Source organism: Oncorhynchus masou, chromosome 8, assembly GCF_036934945.1.
Source record: "Oncorhynchus masou masou isolate Uvic2021 chromosome 8, UVic_Omas_1.1, whole genome shotgun sequence".
Taxonomy (NCBI): Eukaryota; Metazoa; Chordata; class Actinopteri; order Salmoniformes; family Salmonidae; genus Oncorhynchus; species Oncorhynchus masou.
This window is the reverse complement of record NC_088219.1, coordinates 170409-196071: the sequence shown is the minus strand read 5'-3', so window position 1 is coordinate 196071 and position 25663 is coordinate 170409. Positions and strand designations below refer to the sequence as shown.

The window sequence follows — 25663 nt, the reverse complement described above, 5'->3', positions numbered from 1 at the left end:
ACTAGATATATTACTGTTCAGATGGGAGGTTTACTAGATATAGATGGGAGGTTTACTAGATATATTATGTACAGATGGGAGGTTTACTAGATATATTACTGTACAGATGGGAGGTTTACTAGATATATTACTGTTCAGATGGGAGGTTTACTAGATATATTACTGTACAGATGGGAGGTTTACTAGATGGGAGGTTTATATATATTACTGTTCAGATGGGAGGTTTACTAGATATATTACTGTACAGATGGGAGGTTTTAGATAGGTTTACTAGATATTATTACAGATGTACAGATGGGAGGTTTACTAGATATATTACTGTTCAGATGGGAGGTTTACTAGATATATTACTGTTCAGATGGGAGGTTTACTAGATATATTACTGTTAGATGGGAGGTTTACTAGATATATTACTGTTCAGATGGGAGGTTTACTAGATATATTACTGTTCAGATGGGAGGTTTACTAGATATATTACTGTACAGATGGGAGGTTTACTAGATGGGGTTTACTAGATATATTACTGTTCAGATGGGAGGTTTACTAGATATATTACTGTTCAGATGGGAGGATATATTTACAGATGGGAGGTTTACTAGATATATTACTGTTCAGATGGGAGGTTTACTAGATATATTACTGTACAGATGGGAGGTTTACTAGATATATTACTGTTCAGATGGGAGGTTTACTAGATATATTACTGTACAGATGGGAGGTTTACTAGATGGGAGGTTTACTAGATATATTACTGTACAGATGGGAGGTTTACTAGATATATTACTGTTCAGATGGGAGGTTTTCTCACTTTTTTGCACTTACAAATTGCCATAGGCAACTAATAGGCAGTTAACAATGTATGTATTTAATAAAGAGATTCAGACTCTGAATGTACGTTTGTATTATTTGTGTGTGACTGTGTGGTAGGTGGAGCTGCCTGCTCTGTCCCCCACCATGCAGACTGGAACCATCGCTCGCTGGGAGAAGAAGGAGGGAGACAAGATCAATGAGGGAGACCTTATCGCTGAGGTGAGTACACACACACACACACACACACAGGCCAGGTTTTCTGTTAGGAAAATGTGGCACCAGACAACGTGACCAGGAAGATATTAATTTACGGGCTATTTGAAATGTTTACCGGACCCATATGCATTGCGTGTGTAACCCATTAGGTGTCCACCCACGGTGGTCAGAATGACAGAAATCACGTTTAATACAGTTAGCAGGAAAACACCATTCTAAACAATCTAAAATATGTGTGAAGATAATGTGTCTTTAGTATATTTTTAATATACAGTACCAGTCAAAGGTTTGGACACCTGCTCAATTAAGTTCTTTTTTTTTTTTTTTACTATTCTCTACATTGTAGAATTATAGTGAAGACATCAAAACTATGAAATAACACATATGGAATCATGTAGTAACCAACAAAGTGTTAAACAAATCAAAATATATTTTAGATTTTAGGTTCTTCAAAGTAGCCACCTTTTGCCTTGACAGCTTTACACACTCTTGGCATTCTCTCAACCAACTTCACCTGGAATGCTTTTCCAACAGTCTTGAAGGAGTTCCCACATATGCTGAGCACTTGTTGGCTGCATTTCCTTCACTCTGTGGTTCAACTCCCCGATATCCAAGCTGGCGTAGTAGTGGGATGTTTTGATGGTCTTGTCCCGTCCCTTGAATATATTGTTTCTTTCTTCGTATATATTTACTATATTTTTTTATCAAATTTTTCCACCTACAGATTGGAATAATCTCCTGCCACCCGCCTCACCCAATGCGGTATGGATCTGATATTTTTTATACTTTATATCCGTAACCCCCTTCAAGCTAGCCAGCTACTAGCTAGTAGTAAGTTAGCCATCACCGTTAACTGGGACATCTGTCAGCTTCAGCCCGGTCAACCCCTGCCAGCCTGCACAGCACGATATCATCCCCGAGCATATCGGACTGCTTTTCTCCACCATATATCTGGATTCCTACTGAACCTTTACTCTGGATCATCGCAGCTGCTATCCGAGTGGCTACTCCTGGCTAACGTCTCTGTCCCGAAGCAAGCACCAGTTAGCCTGGAGCTAGCCTCGAATCTAGGCCCATCTCCCGGCTAGCCAAATATATCTATCAAGAATCCCTGGGCTTCAATTACCTCTGTTTCCAATGGGTCTGGACCCTTTGCTGCTGACAGGGAGCCCCGCCAATCCATCACGACTGGTCTGCCGACGAAACCGTCGGAAGGGGATTCAACAGGCTCATTGTCTGAATCTCCGTGCCTCCAGCTCGCCTAGCTACTCACTGGACCCTATGAATACTCGGCTACACACGCCTCTCCCTAATGTCAATATGCCTTGCCTATTGCTGTTTTGGTTAGTAATTGATGTCTTATTTCACTGTAGAGCCTCCAGCCCAGCTAGCCCTTATGTTCCACCCTCCACACATGCGGTGACCGCACCTGGCTTAAATGGTGCTTCTAGAGACAAAACCTCTCTCTTGGTTACTCGATGCCTAGACTTACCTCCACTGTACTCACATCCTACCACTACCTTTGTCTGTACATTATGCCTTGAATCTATCCTTCCGTGCCCAGAAACCTGCCTCCTTTACTCTCTGTTCCGAACGCACTAGACGACCAGTTCTTTTAGCCTTTAGCGGTAGTCTTATCCTACTCCTCCTCGGTTCCTCTGGTGATGTAGAGGTGAATCCAGGCCCTGCAGCCCCCAGCATCACTACCATTCCCCAGGCGCTCTCATTTGTTGACTTCTGTAACCTTAAAAGCACCGGTTTCATGCATGTTAACATTAGAAGCCTCCTCCCTAAGTGTGTTTTATTCACTGCTTTAGCACACTCCGCCAACCCGGATGTCCTAGCCGTGTCTGAATCCTGACTTAGGAAGGCCACCAAAAATCCTGAAATGTCCATCCCTAACTATAACATTTTAGTGGTCGCGTGATTGCTCTTCAAAAGTGCTTTCCTCTCCATCTTAAGTAAACATGCCCCATTCAAAACATATAAAACTAAGAACATATATAGCCCTTGGTTCACCCCAGACTTGACTGCCCTTGACCAGCACAAAAACATCCTGTGGCATTCTGTATTAGCATCAAATAGTCCCCGCGATATGCAACTTTTCAGGGAAGTCAGGAACCAATATACTCAGTCAGTTAGGAAAGCTAAGGCTAACTTTTTCGAACAGAGATTTGCTTTCTGTAGCACTAATTCCAAAACTTTTTGGGACACACATGGAGAATTAGAGCCCCTCCTCCCAGCTGCCCACTGCACTGAGGATAGGAAACACTGTCACCACTGATAAATCTACAATAATCGATCATTTCAATAAGCATTTTTCCATGGCTGGCCATGCTTTCCACCTGGCTACCACTACCCCGGCCAACATCTCAGCACCCCCTGCAGCAACTTGCTCACCCAAATCCAGATATCCAGATAGCTGATGTTCTGAAAGAGCTGCAAAATCTGGTTCCTTCCAAATCAGCTGGGCTAGACAATCTGGACCATCTCTCTCTAAAATTATCTGCTGAAATTGTTGCAACCCCTATTACTAGCCTGTTCAACCTCTCTTTCGTATCGTCTGAGATCCCCAAAGATTGGAAAGCTGCCGCGCTCATCCCCCTCTTCAAAAGGTGCACCTCAGCCACGCTCAAGGTCCAATGCGATATCATAACCGCCATCGATAAAAGACAGTACTGTGCAGCCGTCTTCATTGACCTGGCCAAGGCATTCGACGCTTGTCAATCACCGCATTCTTATTGGCAGACTCAATAGCCTTCGCTTCTCAAATGACTGCCTCGCCTGGTTCACCAACTACTTCTCTGTCAGAGTTCAATGTGTCAAATCGGAGGGCCTGTTGTCCGGACCTCTGGCAGTCTCTATGGGGGTGCCACAGTGTTCAATTCTCGGGCTGACTCTTTTCTTTGTATATATCAATGATGTCGCTCTTACTGCTGCTGATTCTCTGATCCACCTCTACGCTGACGATACCATTCTGTATACGTAACAAACCTCCAAATGAGCTTCAATGCCATACCACACTCCTTCCGTGGCGTCCAACTGGTTTTAAATGCTAGTGAAACTGAATGCATGCTCTTCAACCGATTGTTGCCGGCACCTGCCCGCCCGTCCAGCATCACTACTCTGGATGGTTCTGACATAACTTGTGGACAACTAGAAACACCTAGGTGTCTGGTTAGACTGTAAACTCTCCTTCTAGACTCACATTAAGCATCTCCAATCCAAAATTACATCTCGATTCAGCTTCCTATTTCGCAACAAAGCCTCCTTCACTCATGCCTCCAAACATACCCTCGTAAAACTGACTAGCCTGGAGGTGTGTTGGGTCATTGTCCTGTTGAAAAACAAATGATAGTCCCACTAAGCGCAAACCAGATGGGACGGCGTATCGCTGCAGAATGCTGTGCTAGTTAAGTGTGCCTTAAATTCTAAATAAATCACTGACAGTGTCACCAGGATGCACCATCACTCCTCCATGCTTCACGGTGGGAACTACACATGAAGAGATCGTCCGTTCACCTACTCTGCGTCTCACAAAGACACGGTGGTTGGAACCAAAAATCTCAAATTTGGAGTCCACTGAAGTCCACTGGATAAATTGCCACTGTTCTAATGTCCATTGCTTGTGTTTCTTGCCACAATCAAGTCTCTTCTTCTTATTGATGTCCTTTAGTAGTGGTTTCTTTGCAGCAATTCGACCATGAAGGCCTGATTCACGTCGTCTCCTCTGAACAGTTGATGTTGAGATGTCTGTTACTTGAACTCTGTGAATAATTTATTTGTGCTGCAATTTCTGAGGCTGGTAACTCTCATGAACTAATCCTCTGCAGCAGAGGTAACTCTGGGTCTTCCTTTCCTGTGGCAGTCCTCATGAGAGCCAGTTTCATCATAGTGCTTGATGGTTTTTGCGACTGCACTTGAAGACACTTTCTTGACATTTTCCGTATTGACTGACCTTCATGTCTTAAAGTAATGATGGACTGTCGTTTCTTTGCTTATTTGAGCTGTTCTTTACATAATATGGACTTGGTCTTTTACCAAATAGGGATATCTTCTGTATACCACCCTTACCTTGTCACAACACAATTGATTGGCTCAAACACATTAAGAAGGAAAGAAATTCCACAAATAATTTTTTAACAAGGCACACCTGTTAATTGAAATGCATTCCAGGTGACTACATCATGAAGCTGGTTGAGAGAATGCCAAGAGTGTGCAAAGATGTCATCAAGGCAAAGCGTGGCTACTTAAAGAATCTCAAATATAAAATATATTTTGATTTGTTTAACGATGTTATTTCATAGTTTTGATGTTTTCACTATTATTCTACAATAATTACGACTATTGTATGAGGACACCCCTTCAACATACAGTATATGTACAGCAGCGTGAGGACACCCCTTCAAATTTGTGGATTCAATTAACGCAGCCACACCCATTGCTGACGGGTGTATAAAATCAAGCACACAGCCATGCAATCTTCATAGACACGCATTGGCAGTAGATTCTCCTTACTAAAGAGCTCAGTGACTTTCAATGCCAACTTTCCAACAAGTCAGTTCGTCAAATTTCTGCCCTACTAGAGCGACCCCGTTCAACTGTAAGTGCTGTTATTGTGAAGTGAAAACATATTGGAGCAACAACGACTCAGCCACGATGTGGTAGGCCACAAGCTCACAGAATGGGACAGCCGAGTGCTGAAGCATGTACCGTGTTAAAATCTTCTACTCACTACCGACTTTCAAACTGCCTCTGGAAGCAACAGCAGCACAAGAACTGTTCATCGGGAGCTTCATGAAATGGGTTTCCATGGCAGAGCAGCCACACACAAGCCTAAGATCACAATGAGCAATGCCAAGCGTCGACTGGAGTGGTGTAAAGCTGGCTGCCATTGGACTCTGGAGCAGTGGAAACACGTTCTCTGGAGTGTTGAATCACACTTTACACCAACTAGTTATGAAACACACACTCACAGGGAGGTGACAACTAGTTATTAAACACACACTCACAGGGAGGTGACAACTAGTTATTAAACACACTCACAGGGAGGTGACAACTAGTTATTAAACACACACTCACAGGGAGGTGACAACTAGTTATTAAACACACACTCACAGGGAGGTGACAACTAGTTATGAAACACACACTCACAGGGAGGTGACAACTAGTAATTAAACACACTCACAGGGAGGTGACAACTAGTAATTAAACACACACTCACAGGGAGGTGACAACTAGTTATTAAACACACTCACAGGGAGGTGACAACTAGTTAATTAAACACACACTCACAGGGAGGTGACAACTAGTAATTAAACACACACTCACAGGGAGGTGACAACTAGTAATTAAACACACACTCACAGGGAGGTGACAACTAGTAATTAAACACACACTCACAGGGAGGTGACAACTAGTAATTAAACACACACTCACAGGGAGGTGACAACTAGTAATTAAACAAACACTCACAGGGAGGTGACAACTAGTAAACACACATTAAAACACACACTCACAGGAGGTGACAACTAGTTATTAAAAACACTCACACTGACACTAGTAATTAAACACACACTCACAGGGAGGTGACAACTAGTAATTAAACACACACACAACTAGTTATTAAACACACTCAGGGAGGTGACAACTAGTTATTAAACACACTCACATGGAGGTGACAACTAGTTATTAAACACACACTCACAGGGAGGTGACAACTAGTAATTAAACACACTCACAGGGAGGTGACAACTAGTAATTAAACACACTCACAGGGAGGTGACAACTAGTTATGAAACACACACTCACAGGGAGGTGACAACTAGTAATTAAACACACACTCACAGGGAGGTGACAACTAGTAATTAAACACACACTCACAGGGAGGTGACAACTAGTTATTAAACACACTCACAGGGAGGTGACAACTAGTTATTAAACACACACTCACAGGGAGGTGACAACTAGTTATTAAACACACTCACAGGGAGGTGACAACTAGTTATTAAACACACACTCACATGGAGGTGACAACTAGTTATTAAACACACACTCACAGGGAGGTGACAACTAGTTATTAAAACACACTCACAGGGAGGTGACAACTAGTTATTAAACACACACTCACAGGGAGGTGACAACTAGTTATTAAACACACTCACAGGGAGGTGACAACTAGTAATTAAACACACTCACAGGGAGGTGACAACTAGTAATTAAACACACTCACATGGAGGTGACAACTAGTTATTAAACACACTCACAGGGAGGGTGTTATGTAAACACACACTCACAGGAGCATGTGACACTAGTTATTAAACACACCCACTCAAAACACCCCCCACCACTCACAGGAGGTGACAACTAGTTATTAAACACACACTCACAGGGAGGTGACAACTAGTTATTAAACACACACTCACAGGGAGGTGACAACTAGTTATTAAACACATATCCCCCCCACCACGGCGCATGCCCCCCCCCACCACGGCGCATGTCCCCCACCACCACGGCGCATGTCCCCCCCCTACCACGGTGCATGTCCACCACCACCACCACGGCGCATGTCCCCCCCCCCCACGGCGCATGTCCCCCCCCACCACGGCGCATGTCCCCCCCCCACCACCATGGTGCATGTCCCCCCACCACCACCACGGCGCATGTCCGCCACCACCACCACGGTGCATGTCCGCGCATGTCCCCCACCACCACGGCGCATGTCCGCCACCACGGCGCATGTCCCCCCACCACGGCGCATGTCCACCACCACCACGGCGCATGTCCACCACCACCACGGCGCATGTCCCCCCACCCCCCCCCACCACGGCGCATGTCCCCCCCACCACGGCGCATGTCCCCCCACCCCGGCGCATGTCCCCCCCCCCCCACCACGGCGCATGTCCCCCCCGGCGCATGTCCCCCACCACCACGGCGCATGTCCCCCCCCCCCACCACCACGGCGCATGTCCCCCCACCACGGTGCCATGTCCCCCCCCACCCCACCACCACGGCGCATGTCCCCCCCCCTCCCCCACCACCACCACGGCGCATGTCCCCCCCCCCCACCATGTCCCCCACCACCACGGCGCATGTCCCCCCACCACGGCGCATGTCCCCCCCACCACGGCGCATGCCCCCCCCCCACCACGGCGCATGTCCCCCCCACCACGGCGCATGTCCCCCACCACCACCACGGCGCATGTAATTTGTCATTTGAATGTTTCTTTGTTCATGGTTTGAATGGTTCTCTTCTCCTCTATCTTCACCGTGTGTACCACGGTTTCATACGTAGTGATCACAGACCTGGCTAACTGTGTGTGTGTTAGGTGGAGACTGACAAGGCCACGGTGGGGTTTGAGCTGTTGGAGGACTGTTACCTGGCCAAGATCCTGGTAGCTGAAGGAACTGGAGTTTCCGTGGGCTCTGTCATCTGCATCACTGTCGACAGGTACGTCTGTGTGTGTTGTCCACAGGGGTGTGTGTTTGAGTCTATTTTACTGTGTGTGTGTTCTAACCTCTCTGTTTTATCAGTGCTGATCTGATCCCAGCCTTTAAGGACCTGACGTTGGACAAGCTGGCTGCTAGCTCCGCCCCTTCTGCAGCTGCCCCTCCCCCCCCCACTACTGTCGCACCTGGCAGCTCCCTACCACCCCACATGAAGGTGGGACAGAACACCTTACATTTTCCTGTACTAAACACTGTCAATTAAGATTGTTTCAAGTCCCCGACCAGTCTGCGTCTCCGGTCCATTTAGTCTTATCAGGAACCCTGTGTGTTAGGTGTGTCTGCCAGCCCTGTCGCCTACTATGACCATGGGGACAGTGCAGCGCTGGGAGAAGAAGGTTGGAGAGAAACTCAGTGAAGGAGATCTACTGGCGGAGATAGAGACCGACAAGGCTACCATCGGTCAGTGCACACACCCACGGGATATACACACCACACACACCCACAGGGTATACACACACCATAGACACAAGGCTACCATCGGTCAGTACACACACCCACGGGGTATACACACCACACACACCATAGACACAAGGCTACCATCGGTCAGTACACACACCCACGGGATACACACACCATAGACACAAGGCTACCATCGGTCAGTACACACACCCACGGGGTATACACACCACACACACCATAGACACAAGGCTACCATCGGTCAGTACACACACCCACGGGGTATACACACCACACACACCATAGACACACACCACCATAGACACACAAGGCTACCATCGGTCAGTACACACCACAGACTGTAAACACACAATGTATAAACACACAGACAGACTGTACACTCAGTGTGATTTCAATTGTGTGTGTGTGTGTGCAGGGTTTGAGGTGCAGGAGGAGGGTTACCTGGCAAAGATCATGGTGTCTGAGGGAACGCGTGACGTTCCTCTGGGCGCTCCTCTCTGCATCATCGTGGAGAAGGAGAGTGACATCGCTGCCTTCAGCGACTATGTAGAGGCAGCGGGTACTGATGTCTCCACCCCACCCCCTGCTCCTGCACCAGCACCGGTAAAACACACCCTAACCCCCTCCCCAGCACCGGTAACACACACCCTAACCCCCTCCCCAGCACCGGTAACACACACCCTATCCCCCTCCCCAGCACCGGTAACACACACCCTATCCCCCTCCCCCATCACCGGTAACACACACCCTATCCCCCTCCCCCCGCACCGGTAAAACACACCCCAACCCCCTCCCCCAGCACCGGTAAACACACCCTAACCCCCTCCCCCAGCACCGGTAAAACACACCCTAGCACCCCCCCCCCAGCACCTGTAAAACACACCCTAACCCCCTCCCCCAGCACCGGTAACACACACCCTAATCCCCCTCCCCCAGCACCGGTAAAACACACCCTATCCCCCTCCCCCAGCACCGGTAACACACACCCTAACCCCCTCCCCCAGCACCGGTAACACACACCCTATCCCCCCCCTTGTCACCGGTAACACACATCCCCCTCCCCCCAACCCCTCCCCCAGCACCGGTAACACACACCCCAACCCCCTCCCCCAGCACCGGTAACACACACCCTATCCCCCTCCCCCAGCACCGGTAACACACACCCTATCCCCCTCCCCCAGCACCTGTAAAACACACCCACCCCCTATCACCGGTAAACACACCCCTCCCCTCCCCCAGCACCGGTAACACACACCCTATCCCCCTCCCCCAGCACCGGTAAAACACACCCTAACCCCTCCCCCACACCGGTAACCCCTCCCCCCCAGCACCGGTAACACACACCCTATCCCCCTCCCCAGCACCGGTAACACACACCCTATCCCCCTCCCCCAGCACCGGTAAACACACCCTATCCCCCTCCCCCAGCACCGGTAACACACCCTATCCCCCTCCCCCAGCACCGGTAACACACCCTATCCCCCTCCCCCAGCACCGGTAACACACACCCTATCCCCCTCCCCCAGCACCGGTAACACACACCCCATCCCCCTCCCCCAGCACCGGTAACACACACCCTATCCCCCTCCCTTGTCACCGGTAACACACACCCTAACCCCCTCCCCCAGCACCGGTAACACACACCCTATCCCCCTCCCTTGTCACCGGTAACACACACCCTACCCCCTCCCCCTCCCTTGTCACCGGTAACACACCCACCCTAACCCCCTAACCCCCTCCCCCAGCACCGGTAACACACACCCTATCCCCTCCCCCAGCACCGGTAACACACACCCTATCCCCCCCCTCCCCCAGCACACCGGTAACACACACCGGTAACACACACCCTAACCCCCTCCCCCAGCACCGGTAACACCGGTAACACACACCCTATCCCCCTCCCCCAGCACCGGTAACACACACCCTATCCCCCTCCCCCAGCACCGTAACACACACCCTAACCCCCTCCCCCAGCACCGGTAACACACACCCTATCCCCCTCCCCCAGCACCGGTAAAACACAGGCGTTTTATGGGTTCCTGACCAATTCTTGTGTTTATTTTGTTTTTTTTACATTGATCTAAACTTTTTTACTACATAATGTTTCTGCCATCGTTTCCTTTGACCGAAAACAGCTTCTGGACACCAGAACAGCACTCACTAACCTTAATGTGGATGACAATTTCTACATCGAGTCGGCAGTGGAAGCGGCTGTGAAAGAGGCAGTCGAGGCAGCATGCTGACGAGACTACGTTGGTGAACAAATCAATCGCCTCTACACCTCTAACGTACAATCACTAGAGAACAAACTGGACAGGTTCCATTCGAGACTATCAACGGGACCTGAACAACTGGAACATTCTATGTTTCTTGGAGTCGTGGCTGACCAAGGACATGGATATACATCCCGCTCGTTTCTCCATGCAGCGTCTAGAACGGACAGCGTCTTTGGGTAAGATGAAGAGAGGAGGGGTGTGTCTCTTTGCTCCATAGTCCCTGTGCCCAAGAACACCAAGTGAACCTGCCTAAATGAAATGCTTTGAAAGGCTGGTCATGGCTCACATCAACACCATTATCCCAGAAACCCTCGACCCACTCCAATTTGCATACCATCCCAACAGATCCACAGATGATGCAATCTCTACTGCACTCCACACTGGCCTTTCAGACCTGGACAGAAGGAATACCTATGTGAGAATGCTGTTCATTGACTACAGCTCAGCGTTCAACACCATAGTCCCCTCCAAGGTCATCACTAAGCTAAGGACCCTGGGACCAATCACCTCCCTCTGCAATTGGATCCTGGACTTCCTGACGGGCCGCCCCCAGGTGCTGAGGGTAGGCATCAACACAGTTGTGAAGAACGCACAACAACCCCCCTCAGGAGGCTGAAAAGATTTGTCATGGGCCCTCGGCACCATTGAGAGCATCTTGACTGGCTGCATCACCCCTTGGTACGGCAACTGCTTGGCATTTGACCGCAAGGAGCTACAGAGGGTAGTGTGACATTGCCCAGTACATCACTGGTGCAGAGCTTATCACCACCCAGGACCTCTATACCTGGCGGTGTCAGAGGAAGGCCGTAAAACTGTCAGGCTCCAGCCACCCAAGTCATGGACTGTTCTTTCTGCTTCTGCAAAGCAAGCGATACCGATGTACAAAGTCTAGAACCAACAGGAACCTGAACAGCTTCAACCCCCAAGCTATAAGATTGCTAAGTAGCTACCCAAACCATCTGCATTGACCCCCATTTGCACTCTTTTGAATCATCACATAAACAGCTGCTACTGCTTATTATATATCCTGTTGCCTAGTCACTTAACCCCTACCTATATGTACATATATACCACAATTACCTCAAACACCTGCACATCAACTCGGTACTGGTGCCCTGTATATATCGCCCAGCTCTACTCAATATGGATGTGTGTCCGTATCGCCCAGCTCTACTCAATATGGATGTGTGTCCGTATCGCCCAACTCTACTCAATATGGATGTGTGTCCGTATCGCCCAGCTCTACTCAATATGGATGTGTGTCCGTATCGCCCAGCTCTACTCAATATGGATGTGTGTCCGTATCGCCCAACTCTACTCAATATGGATGTGTGTCCGTATCGCCCAGCTCTACTCAATATGGAAGTGTAGCTAGCGTTGTTAGAGATCTTGTATTTTAACATGTTAGCTAGCGTTGTTAGAGATCTTGTATTTTAACATGTGAGCTAGCGTTGTTAGAGATCTTGTATTTTAACATGTGAGCTAGCGGCGTTAGAGATCTTGCTACATTTTCCAGATAGTTCTCTGACAGACTAGAGAATAACAGAACATCAAGTCATAGTGACACAAGGCAACAATACTGTGTGTCTTCTAGGTTGTAGCCCCCACTCCTGCAGCAGCTAGCCCAGCTCACGTGGCCCCGGCAACCCCAAGGAAAGGGCGTGTCTTTGCCAGTCCGCTAGCCAAGAAGCTCGCTGCAGAGAAGGGCATTGACCTGGCTCAGGTCAGCGGTGAGTGTCCCCACACACACACACACACACACACACGCGCACACCTTCCTCTCTCTGACACATGCTTTTTGTGTGTGTGTTTCAGGCTCCGGTCCTGATGGTAGAGTCACCAGGAAAGACATTGAGACTTTCGTCCCCCCCAAGGCTGCCCCTGCTGTAAGTCACCACACACTCACTTTACTGCATTTATCCTAAATGTCTTGTTTTTTATACTTACCATTGATACATATTTAGCATAAAACATTGTCTGTAGACCCATCTGATGCAATGTTCACTCTAGACTGGATTGTTTTTCTGATGCAATGTTCACTCTAGACTGGATTGGTTTTCTGATGGTATGTAGGCTCCTGTTGCTGCAGCTCCTCCTTCCCCGGCTAGCCACGCCCCTACACCTGCCCCGGGTGTTGCCACGCCAACAGGCACCTTCACTGACGTTCCTATCAGCAACATCCGCAGGGTAATGCACACACACACACACACTAGTCCTGAGCGATTAACTGTTATCGGTTCAATTACTTGAATACAATTTACAAAAAAAAAAAAATTGTAAGCCCAATGCACAATTTCTCTGGAGAGAAATCAAATCGTTCACTAAATTAAGTCAAGAACTATGTGGGACGCTGGGCTGAAGCGCTGTAGTTTTCATGAAGCAAATATTCAACCTAGTTCAGAGCAGTAACGTGATAATTAACTACAATGACCACAATCCATTGCGCCTGTTCCACTTGGACAGAGATGGATGCACTTTTACACCTGCTACGTTAGGTTAGAAACACATTGACCGCATGACAGAGGAATGTAGCCTACATAACTATGAGAAAGAGGGATAGAGTTTGTGAAAGTATGCCTTATCTATTGTGAACTAGTCAAATGAGCTCCCGAGTGGTGTAGTGGTCTAAGGCAGTGCATCTCAGTGCAAGAAGCATCACTACAGTCCCTGGCTCGTATCCAAGCTGTATCACATCTGGCCATGATTGTGAGTTCCATAGGGCGGTGCACAATTGGCTCATCGTCGTCTGGGTTTGACCGGGGCAGGCCATCATTGTTATAAATAATTTGTTCTTAAACTGACTTGCCTAGTTAAATAAAGGTTAAATAAAAATAAGGGCAGACAGCTCTGCAGTAAATTTAGACAGGCTAGCTAAATACGATGACTAAAGACTGTCTGGTGAATAGGAGGACTAAAGACTGTCTGGTGAATAGGAGGACTAAAGACTGTCTGGTGAATAGGAAGGCTAAAGACTCTGGTGAATAGGAAGGCTAAAGACTCTGGTGAATAGGAAGGCTAAAGACTGTCTGGTGAATAGGAAGGCTAAAGACTCTGGTGAATAGGAAGGCTAAAGACTCTGGTGAATAGGAAGGCTAAAGACTCTGGTGAATAGGAAGGCTAAAGACTCTGGTGAATAGGAAGGCTAAAGACTCTGGTGAATAGGAGGGCTAAAGACTGTCTGGTGAATAGGAAGGCTAAAGACTGTCTGGTGAATAGGAGGGCTAAAGACTGTCTGGTGAATAGGAGGGCTAAAGACTGGTGAATCTGGTGAATAGGAGGGCTAAAGACTGTCTGGTGAATAGGAGGGCTAAAGACTGTCTGGTGAATAGGAGGGCTAAAGACTGTCTGGTGAATAGGAGGGCTAAAGACTGTCTGGTGAATAGGAGGGCTAAAGACTGTCTGGTGAATAGGAGGGCTAAAGACTGTCTGGAATAGGAATAAAGACTGTCTGGTGAATAGGGCTAAAGACTGTCTGGTGAATAAAGACTGTCTGGTGAATAGGAGGGCTAAAGACTGTCTGGTGAATAGGAGGGCTAAAGACTGTCTGGTGAATAGGAGGGCTAAAGACTGTCTGGTGAATAGGAGGGCTAAAGACTGTCTGGTGAATAGGAGCTAAAGGCTAAAGACTGTCTGGTGAATAGGAGGGCTAAAGGCTGGTGAAAGACTAAAGACTGTCTGGTGAATAGGAGGCTAAAGACTGCTAAAGACTGTCTGGTGAATAGGAGGGCTAAAGACTGTCTGGTGAATAGGAGGGCTAAAGACTGTCTGGTGAATACTGTCTGGTGAATAGGAGGGCTAAAGACTGTCTGGTGAATAGGAGCTAAAGGCTAAAGACTGTCTGGTGAATAGGAGGGCTAAAGACTGTCTGGTGAATAGGAGGGCTAAAGACTGTCTGGTGAATAGGAAGGCTAAAGACTGTCTGGTGAATGGCTAAAGAGGAATAAGGCTAAAGACTGTCTGGTGAATAGGAGGGCTAAAGACTGTCTGGTGAATAGGAAGGCTAAAGACTGTCTGGTGAATAGGAAGGCTAAAGACTGTCTGGTGAATAGGAGGGCTAAAGACTGTCTGGTGAATAGGAGGGCTAAAGACTGTCTGGTGAATAGGAGGGCTAAAGACTGTCTGGTGAATAGGAAGGCTAAAGACTGTCTGGTGAATAGGAAGGCTAAAGACTGTCTGGTGAATAGGAAGGCTAAAGACTGTCTGGTGAATAGGAAGGCTAAAGACTGTCTGGTGAATAGGAGGGCTAAAGACTGTCTGGTGAATAGGAGGGCTAAAGACTGTTCTGGTGAATAGGAGGGCTAAAGACTGTCTGGTGAATAGGAGGGCTAAAGACTGTCTGGTGAATAGGAGGGCTAAAGACTGTCTGGTGAATAGGAGGGCTAAAGACTGTCTGGTGAATAGGAAGGCTAAAGACTGTCTGGTGAATAGGAGGGCTAAAGACTGTCTGGCGAATAGGAGGGCTAAAGACTGTCTGGCGAATAGGAGGGCTAAAGACTGTCTGGCGAATAGGAGGGCTAAAGACTGAATCTGACTGTCGAATAGGAGGGCTAAAGACTGTCTGGCGAATAGGAGGGCTAAAGACTGTCTGGCGAATAGGAGGGCTAAAGACTGACTGTCTGGTGAATAGGAGGGCTAAAGACTGTCTGGTGAATAGGAGGGCTAAAGACTGTTCTAGGAAGGCTAAAGACTGTCTGGTGAATAGGAGGGCTAAAGACTGTCTGGTGAATAGGAAGGCTAAAGACTGTCTGGTGAATAGGAGGGCTAAAGACTGTCTGGTGAATAGGAGGGACTGTCTGGTGAAAGACTAAAGACTGTCTGGTGAATAGGAAGGCTAAAGACTGTCTGGTGAATAAGGGCTAAAGACTCTGGTGAATAGGAAGGCTAAAGACTGTCTGGTGAATAGGAGGCTAAAGACTGTCTGGTGAATAGGAAGGCTAAAGACTGTTCTGGTGAATAGGAGGCTAAAGACTGTTCTGGTGAATAGGAGGGCTAAAGACTGTCTGGTGAATAGGAGAGGCTAAAGACTGTCTGGTGAATAGGAGGCTAAAGACTGTCTGGTGAATAGGAAGGCTAAAGACTCTGGTGAATAGGAGGGCTAAAGACTGTCTGGTGAATAGGAAGGCTAAAGACTGTCTGGTGAATAGGAGGGCTAAAGACTGTCTGGTGAATAGGAGGGCTAAAGACTGTCTGGTGAATAGGAGGCTAAAGACTGTCTGGCGAATAGGAGGGCTAAAGACTGTCTGGCGAATAGGAGGGCTAAAGACTGTCTGGCGAATAGGAGGGCTAAAGACTGTCTGGTGAATAGGAAGGCTAAAGACTGTCTGGTGAATAGGAAGGCTAAAGACTGTCTGGTGAATAGGAAGGCTAAAGACTGTCTGGTGAATAGGAGGGCTAAAGACTGTCTGGTGAATAGGAGGGCTAAAGACTGTACTGGTGAATAGGAGGGCTAAAGACTGTCTGGTGAATAGGAAGGCTAAAGACTGTCTGGTGAATAGGAAGGCTAAAGACTGTCTGGTGAATAGGAAGGCTAAAGACTGTCTGGTGAATAGGAAGGCTAAAGACTGTCTGGTGAATAGGAAGGCTAAAGACTGTACTGGTAAAGACTGTCTGGTGAATAGGAAGGCTAAAGACTGTCTGGTGAATAGGAGGGCTAAAGACTGTCTGGTGAATAGGAGGGCTAAAGACTGTCTGGTGAATAGGAGGACTAAATACTGTCTGGTGAATAGGAAGGCTAAAGACGAATAGGAGGGCTAAAGACTGTCTGGCGAATTGGAGGACTAAAGACTGTATTGGTGAGCACAGAGATCATTTTAGATGGTTGTCTGGCTGATACTGCCTCTGATGAGATGATGACTAAGAAATTAAATATAATAAAGTCATCAAATAAAAACAAAGTAATCTACTCAACTGAAAAATTGGCAATGGAATTTTCATTAAAATAGTCAAATCTTCTTGTCATTATTTCATAATACATTTAATGTTTTAAAAATAATCGTGGTTCATCGTGGAAACTGAACCGACCTCAAAACGCACCAATCGCTCACCACTAACACACGTACACACACCAGTTACCTACATATCTGAAAGATATCTTCACCATTATGTTAAACATTGTTCTGTGTGTCCAGGTGATATTGTTATTGTTGTTACCTAGGTGATAGCCCAGAGGTTGATGCAGTCTAAACAGACCATTCCCCACTACTACCTGTCTGTTGACGTCAACATGGACCAAGTCCTGGAACTACGCACGGAGCTCAATGCTGTGAGTCTGTCTGTCTAACCCTTACTCTGTGAATAGACAGGACTCAGCTTCCTTAGTAGAGAGGTTACCTGGGTCCATCTGTACCTTGTGGGGCTCTATCAATATAAATGACCTGTCAGTTTGATCCCCAGCACCTGGATGAGTTTCTAAGCATGCCTCGGAGAGATATTGTGAGATTCTGGGAAAAGTCTATCCTCTCCTCAACTACTCCGTGATCCGGTAAATGGTGGTCTTATGTAGGAGAGTGTTAATGAATTAATAATCAATAGTCGAAAGGAGGCTAAGGAGACTAAGGATACTCGTGTGTGTGTGTGTGTGTGTGTGTATATAGAGTTCCCTATCACAGAAGCGTTTTGAAATCCGCCACACCCCCTTTGAATCAGCCGTTGTTCTCTCGGAGGAGAGAAGCATGCACACATTTAAAAACGACATGCTACTTGGAGAAACATTGGTTCTTGACGCCAGTGCAGCATCAACACTCAGTATTTCAGGTGCTACATACACTGTCACAGAGCACAATCCCGTCAATGGAAATCTGCTTAGGTGGATACATCGATCCACAGTTCTTCATCAGGAAATATGAAAGGACTCAAGTATGCGTAAATTCAAGCACCCACAGTCATGACAAACAACCAAAGAAAAGAGCTATCGCTGACAAGGGGCAAGCCTAAAAACTTGTCATTTAACTGAGTCCTTTTGAAGCCTATTTAATCAATTAAATCACAACAACTGACATGTTCATTACAACCTCCAAAGTTATCTCTATTGGCCTATTATATAATCTGATTTCATATGTTACTTTCCACCAACCTCCCAAATAATCTCTATTGGTCCATTTGTATCAGCTGATTTCATGTTTCCACCAGTGACCATAGGTTTCTTCCCCGCTTTCTACAGCTCCGAGCCAAGCATCAGTAGCAGACAATAAAAAATTTTATTTTTTATCTTATTCTGGGGGGGAAATGCAACGGCAGGAATGTAGCTGCTTTCATTGATTACAGCGAGACCAATTTATTTCCAGTTTCAAATAAAACAATTTCCCAAATTGGGATTATTAAAGTAATACTCTACTCTCCTTCCTAGGAGGTAAAGGCCCAGAACATCAAGCTGAGTGTGAATGATTTCATCATTAAAGCCAGCTCTCTGGCCTGCCTCAAGGTCCCGGAAGCCAACTCACAATGGCTTGACTCTGTCATCCGACAGTGAGTATATACTCTACCTCTTTCTCTCTGTCTCCCCTTGTCTCTCTGTCTCCCCTTGTCTCTCTGACTCCCCTTGTCTCTCTGACTCCCCTTGTCTCTCTGACTCCCCTTGTCTCTCTGACTCCCCTTGTCTCTCTGACTCCCCTTGTCTCTCTGACTCCCCTTGTCTCTCTGACTCCCCTTGTCTCTCTGACTCCCCTTGTCTCTCTGTCTCCCCTTGTCTCTCTGTCTCTCAAGAGCTTTATTGGCAATGGACACATATGTTTTTACCCTGGTGTTTGTTCTTCACTGGTTGCTCTTTTCTTGTGGCAACAGGTCACACATCTTGCTGCTGTGATGGCTCACTGTGGTATTTCACCCAGTAGATATGAGAGTTTATCATTATTGGCTTAGTTTTCAAATTCTTTGTGGATCTGTGTAATCTGAGGGAAGGTTTGAATTGCTTTCTTTTAGGTGGTTGTAGAATTTAACGGCTATTTTCTGGATTTTAATCATTAGTGGGTATTGGTCTAATTCTGCTCTGCATGCATTATTTGGTGTTTTACGTTGTACACAGAGGATATTTTTGCGGAATTCTGCATGCAGAGTCTCAATTTGGTGTTTGGCCCATTTTGTGAATTCTTGGTTAGTGAGCGGACCCCAGACCTCACAATCATCTATACCTGATTCAAGTATTTTTAGCCAGATTCTAGTTGGTATGTCGAATTTTATGTTCATTTTGATGGCATAGAAGGCACCTCTTGCCTTGTCTGAGATCGTTCACAGCTTTGTGGAAGTTACCTGTGGTGCTGATGTTTAGGCCGAAGTATGTATAGTTTTTTTTGTGCTCTAGAGCAGTGATTCCCAAACGCTTTAACCTCCAGCTGTACCCCCTCTAGAACCAGGGTCAGCTGTACCCCCTCTAGCACCAGGGTCAGCGTAGTCTCAACTGTTGTTTTTGCCATCAGTGTAAGCCTGCCACACACACACTATACTTTATTATTTTTATTTTACTAGGCAAGTCAGTTAAGAACAAATTCTTATTTTCAATGACGGCCTAGGAACAGTGGGTCGACTGCCTTGTTCAGGGACAGAACGACAGATTTGTACCTTGTCAGCTCGGGGATTCGAACTCGGTCTGTTGCTAGTCCAACGCTCTAACCACGAGGCTACGCTGCCGGTCCTGCCACTATACGATACATGTATTACTCATAAGAATGACTGAGTTTTTGTCACAACCAGGCTCGTGGGAAGTGACAAAGAGATTTTATAGGACCAGGGCACAAATAATTATATAATAATAATCAATCATTTTGCTCTTTGTTTAGACATCTTACATGTGAAACCTTATTTGTTCATCAAAAATTGTGAATAACTCACCACAGATTACTCATTTACATTTAAGTCATTTAGCAGACGCTCTTATCCAGAGCGACTTACAAATTGGTGAATTCACCTTCTGACATCCAGTGGAACAGCCACTTTACAATAGTGCATACTCAGTCTTCAATCACTTTCTAAACACAGTCTGTGCCTGTATCTAGTTTTCATGCTCGTGAATCCACCCTCACATAGGTATGTGGTTGCAAAGGGCATCTCAGTGTCTTAACAGCATGATTTGCCAAGGGTAGGATACTCTGAGCGAAGCCCTATCCAAAAATCTGCTTGTTGCAATTTCGATGAGGCTCTCTTGTTCAGATATCGGTAAGTGGACTGGAGGCAGGGCATGAAGGGGATAACAAATCCAGTTGTTTGTGTCTTGCGTTTCACACCACACCCACTCACGTCACACCACCCAAAAACACATTTTTGAATAGGTCAAGTTTTAGAGAGTGTGTGTGTGTGTGTGTGTGTGTGTGTGTGTGTGTGTGTGTGTGTGTGTGTGTGTGTGTGTGTGTGTGTAGGAACCATGTGGTGGACGTGAGTGTGGCGGTGAGTACACCCAACGGTCTGATAACGCCCATCGTGTTCAACGCCCACACCAAGGGACTGGCTGCTATCAGCTCTGATGTCTCAGCCCTGGCTGCCAAGGCCCGCGACGGGAAACTACAGCCACACGAGTTCCAGGTAACTACCAACTACACACTAAAAACAAATGATTACACTCTAAAAACAAATGATTACACACTAAAAACAAATGATTACACACTAAAAACAAATGTGTTAAACACTTCTGCAACATTAGTTGGTCCCACAGGTTCCAGGAGTTGAATCCTCTAAAACTGTGCATTTCAGGGAGGCACGTTTACCATCTCTAACCTGGGAATGTTTGGTGTCAAGAACTTCTCAGCCATCATTAACCCTCCCCAGGCCTGTATTCTGGCAGTAGGGGGCTCAGAGAAGAGACTGCTGCCCGCTGACAATGAGAAAGGGTAACTACACTACCACTATACAATACTATACGACTACTACTATAGCTACACTATACTAGGCTAAAATACTACCCCAGGCCTGTATACTGAACGGGTAACTACACTACCACTATACAATACTATACGACTACTACTATAGCTACACTATACTAGGCTAAAATACTACCCCAGGCCTGTATACTGAACGGGTAACTACACTACCACTATACAATACTATACGACTACTACTATAGCTACACTATACTAGGCTAAAATACTACCCCAGGCCTGTATACTGAACGGGTAAATACACTACCAGGGGTCTTCAAACTTTTCTTCCCCAGGGACACCCATCCTAACCTATCTTAAGCTAAAGTCATTCCGCTACCCAAGAATAGTAAAGCCCCCTTCACTGGCTCAAATAGCCAACCAATCAGCCTGTTACCAACCCTTAGTAAACTTCTGGAAAAAATGGTGTTTGACTAGATACAATGCTATTTTACTGTAAACAAATTGACAAAAGACCGTCAGCATGCTTATAGAGAAGGATGCTCAACAAGCACAGCACTTACACAAATTACTGAAGATTGGCTGTGAGAATTGATGATTAAATAATTGTTGGTGCTGTCTTGTTAGACTTCAGTGTGGCTTTTGACATTATCGATCATAGTCTGCTGCTGGAAAAACGTATGTGTTATGGCTTTACACCCCCTGCTATAATGTGGATAAATATTTACTTGTCTAACAGAACACAGATGGTTTTCTTTAATAGAAGCCTCTCAAATATAATGGGCAGCCGTCTAGGGCCCCTTGCTTTTTCAATTTTTACTAATGACATGCCACTGGCTTTGAGTAAATTCAGAGGGTCTATGTATGTGGATGGTGTTGTAGACTCTGGGGCCTTTCAGAACAGGTGTATATATATATATATATACTGAGATCATGTGACCGATCATGTGACACTTAGATTCCACACAGGTGGACTTTATTTAACTAATTATGTGACTTATGGAGGTAATTGATTGCACCAGATCTTATTTAGGGGCTTCATAGCAAAGAGGGTGAATACATATACACACACCAGTTTTTTTTTTCACTTTACCAGTTTAGATTTTTGTGTATGTCCATGACATGATCTCCAAATAAAAATACATTTAAATTACAGGATGTGATGCAACAAAATAGGAAAAACACCAAGAGGCATGAATACAAGGCTCTGTACCACAGCGACTGAAACGACTCCAGAGCTGCAGTTAGTTTCAGTTTGTGGCAAGAAATAAGATAGTCCAAAATATTTACAAAACTAAAAGCATTGTATTTGGGACCAATCATTCACTAAACCTCAACTACATCTCATAATGAATAATGTGGAAATTGAGCAAATTGAGGTGACTAAAGTGCTTGGAGTAACACTGGATTGTAAAACTGTCCTGGTCAAAACATTGATACAACAGTAGCTAAGATGGGGAGAAGTCTGTCCATAATAAATTCTACCTTCTCAACAACACTATCAACAAGGCAGGTCCTACAGGCCCTAGTTTCTACCTTCTTAACAGCACTATCAACAAGGCAGGTCCTACAGGCCCTAGTTTCTACCTTCTTAACAGCACTATCAACAAGGCAGGTCCTACAGGCCTTAGTTTTGTCTCAAACGGATATCAGTTCAGTCGTGTGGTCATGTGCCACAAAGAGGGACTTGGGAAAATTGCAGTTGCCTCAGAACAGGGCAACATGGCTGGCCTTTGGATGTACACGGAGAGCTAACATTAATGACGTGCATGTCAATCTCTCCTGGCTCAATGTGGAGGAGAGATTGACCTGCTCATTTGTTTTTGTAAGAAGTTTTGATAAGTTGAAGGTACCGAGCTGTCTGTTTTTAAAATACTAGCACGCAGTTCGGACACCCATACATACCCCACACGGCATGTGTATTGTAATTTTTGAAAATTGTATAACTGCCTTAATTTTGCTGGACCTCAGGAAGAGTAGTTGCTGCCTTGGCTAATGGGGATCCACAATAAATACAAATCCTATCCCATCCTATCCCATCTTAACCCTATCCCATCCTATCCCATCTTAACCCTATCCCATCTTAACCCTATCCCATCCTAACCCTATCCCATCCTAACCCTATCCCATCTTAACCCTATCCTATCCCAACTCTATCCCATCCCAACACTATCCCATCCCAACCCTATCCCATCCCAACACTACCCCATACCAACCCTATCCCATCCTATCCCATCTTAACCCTATCCCATCTTAACCCTATCCCATCTTAACCCTATCCCAACCCTATCCCATCTTAACCCTATCCCATCCTATCCCATCTTAACCCTATCCCATCCTATCCCATCTTAACCCTATCCCATCCCAACCCTATCCCATCTTAACCCTATCCCATCCTATCCCATCTTAACCCTATCCCATCTTAACCCCTATCCCATCCCAACCCTATCCCATCTTAACCCTATCCCATCCTATCCCATCCTAACCCTATCCCATCCCAACTCTATCCCATCCAACCCTATCCCATCTTAACCCTATCCCTACCCTAACCCTATCCCATCCTAACCCTATCCCATCCTAACCCTATCCCATCCTAACCCTATCCCATCCTAACCCTATCCCATCCAACCCTATCCCATCTTAACCCTATCCCATCTTAACCCTATCCCATCTTAACCCTATCCCATCCTAACCCTATCCCAACCCTATCCCAACCCTATCCCATCCCAACCCCATCCCAACACTATCCCATCCCAACACTATCCCATCCCAACACTATCCCATCCCAACCCTATCCCATCCCAACACTATCCCATCCCAACCCCATCCCATCCATCCCAACCCTATCCCATCCCAACCCTATCCCATCCCAACACTATCCCATCCCAACACTATCCCATCCCAACACTATCCCATCCCAACACTATCCCAACCCTATCCCATCCCAACTCTATCCCATCCCAACCCCATCTTAACACTATCCCATCCCAACACTATCCCCATCCCAACACTATCCCAACCCTATCCCATCCCATCCCTATCCCATCCCAACCCTATCCCATCCCAACCCCATCCCAACCCTATCCCATCCCAACCCCATCTTAACACTATCCCATCCCAACAATCCCATCTCAACCCTATCCCATCCCAACCCTATCCCATCCCAACCCTATCCCATCTCAACCCTATCCCAACCCTATCCCATCCCAACCCTATCCCATCCCATCCCCATCCCAACCCTATCCCATCCCAACCCCATCTTAACACTATCCCATCCCAACACTATCCCAACCCTATCCCATCCCAACCCTATCCCATCCCAACCCCATCTTAACACTATCCCATCCCAACCTATCCCAACCCTATCCCATCTCAACCCTATCCCATCCCAACCCTATCCCATCCCAACCCCATCTTAACACTATCCCATCCCAACACTATCCCAACCCTATCCCATCCCAACTCTATCCCATCCCAACCCCATCTTAACACTATCCCATCCCAACACTATCCCAACCCTATCCCATCCCAACCCTATCCCATCCCAACCCTATCCCATCTCAACCCTATCCCATCCCTATCCCATCCCAACCCTATCCCATCCCAACCCCATCCCAACTCTATCCCATCCCAACCCCATCTTAACACTATCCCATCCCAACACTATCCCTATCCCAACCCCCATCCCAACCCTATCCCATCCCAACCCCATCTTAACACTATCCCATCCCAACACTATCCCAACCCTATCCCATCCCAACCCTATCCCATCCCAACCCTATCCCATCCCAACCCTATCCCATCCCAACCCCATCTTAACACTATCCCATCCCAACCCTATCCCAACCCTATCCCATCCCAACCCTATCCCATCCCAACCCCATCCCAACCCTATCCCATCCCAACCCCATCTTAACACTATCCCATCCCAACACTATCCCATCCCAACCCTATCCCATCTCAACCCTATCCCATCCCAACCCTATCCCATCTCAACCCTATCCCATCCCAACCCTATCCCATCCCAACCCATCCCAACCCTATCCCATCCCAACCCCATCTTAACCCTATCCCATCCCAACCCTATCCCATCCCAACCCCATCCCAACCCTATCCCATCCCAACCCCATCTTAACACTATCCCATCCCAACACTATCCCAACCCTATCCCATCCCAACCCCATCCCTAACCCTATCCCGTCCTATCCCATCTCAACCCTATCCCATCCTATCCCATCTCAACCCTATCCCATCCCAACCCCATCCCAACCCTATCCCATCCCAACCCCATCTTAACACTATCCCATCCCTATCCCATCCATCCCTATCCCATCCCAACCTATCCCAACCCTATCCCATCCCAACCCCATCTTAACACTATCCCATCCCAACACTATCCCAACCCTATCCCATCCCAACCCCATCTTAACCCTATCCCATCCCAACCCCATCAACCCTATCCCATCCCAACACTATCCCATCCCAACACTATCCCAACCCTATCCCATCCCAACCCCATCCAACCCTATCCCATCCCAACCCTATCCCATCCCAACCCCATCCCAACCCTATCCCATCCCAACCCCATCTTAACACTATCCCATCCCAACACTATCCCAACCCTATCCCATC

The 25663-nt window shown here is 46.9% G+C and overlaps 1 protein-coding gene across 1 annotated transcript in view; it reads left to right on the top strand.

Moving 5' to 3' along the window:
* Positions 1-25663, top strand: part of LOC135543969 (dihydrolipoyllysine-residue acetyltransferase component of pyruvate dehydrogenase complex-like) — a 55338-nt gene that overhangs the window by 6816 nt on the left and 22859 nt on the right. Inside the window, exons 2-13 of the mRNA XM_064971280.1 lie at positions 928-1029; positions 8355-8476; positions 8560-8689; positions 8808-8934; positions 9368-9555; positions 12823-12958; positions 13044-13114; positions 13302-13415; positions 17383-17490; positions 18574-18692; positions 20576-20738; positions 20907-21043. Of these exons, the coding sequence (XP_064827352.1) occupies positions 928-1029; positions 8355-8476; positions 8560-8689; positions 8808-8934; positions 9368-9555; positions 12823-12958; positions 13044-13114; positions 13302-13415; positions 17383-17490; positions 18574-18692; positions 20576-20738; positions 20907-21043 (1517 nt within the window). The remainder of the gene's footprint in view (positions 1-927; positions 1030-8354; positions 8477-8559; positions 8690-8807; positions 8935-9367; positions 9556-12822; positions 12959-13043; positions 13115-13301; positions 13416-17382; positions 17491-18573; positions 18693-20575; positions 20739-20906; positions 21044-25663) is intronic.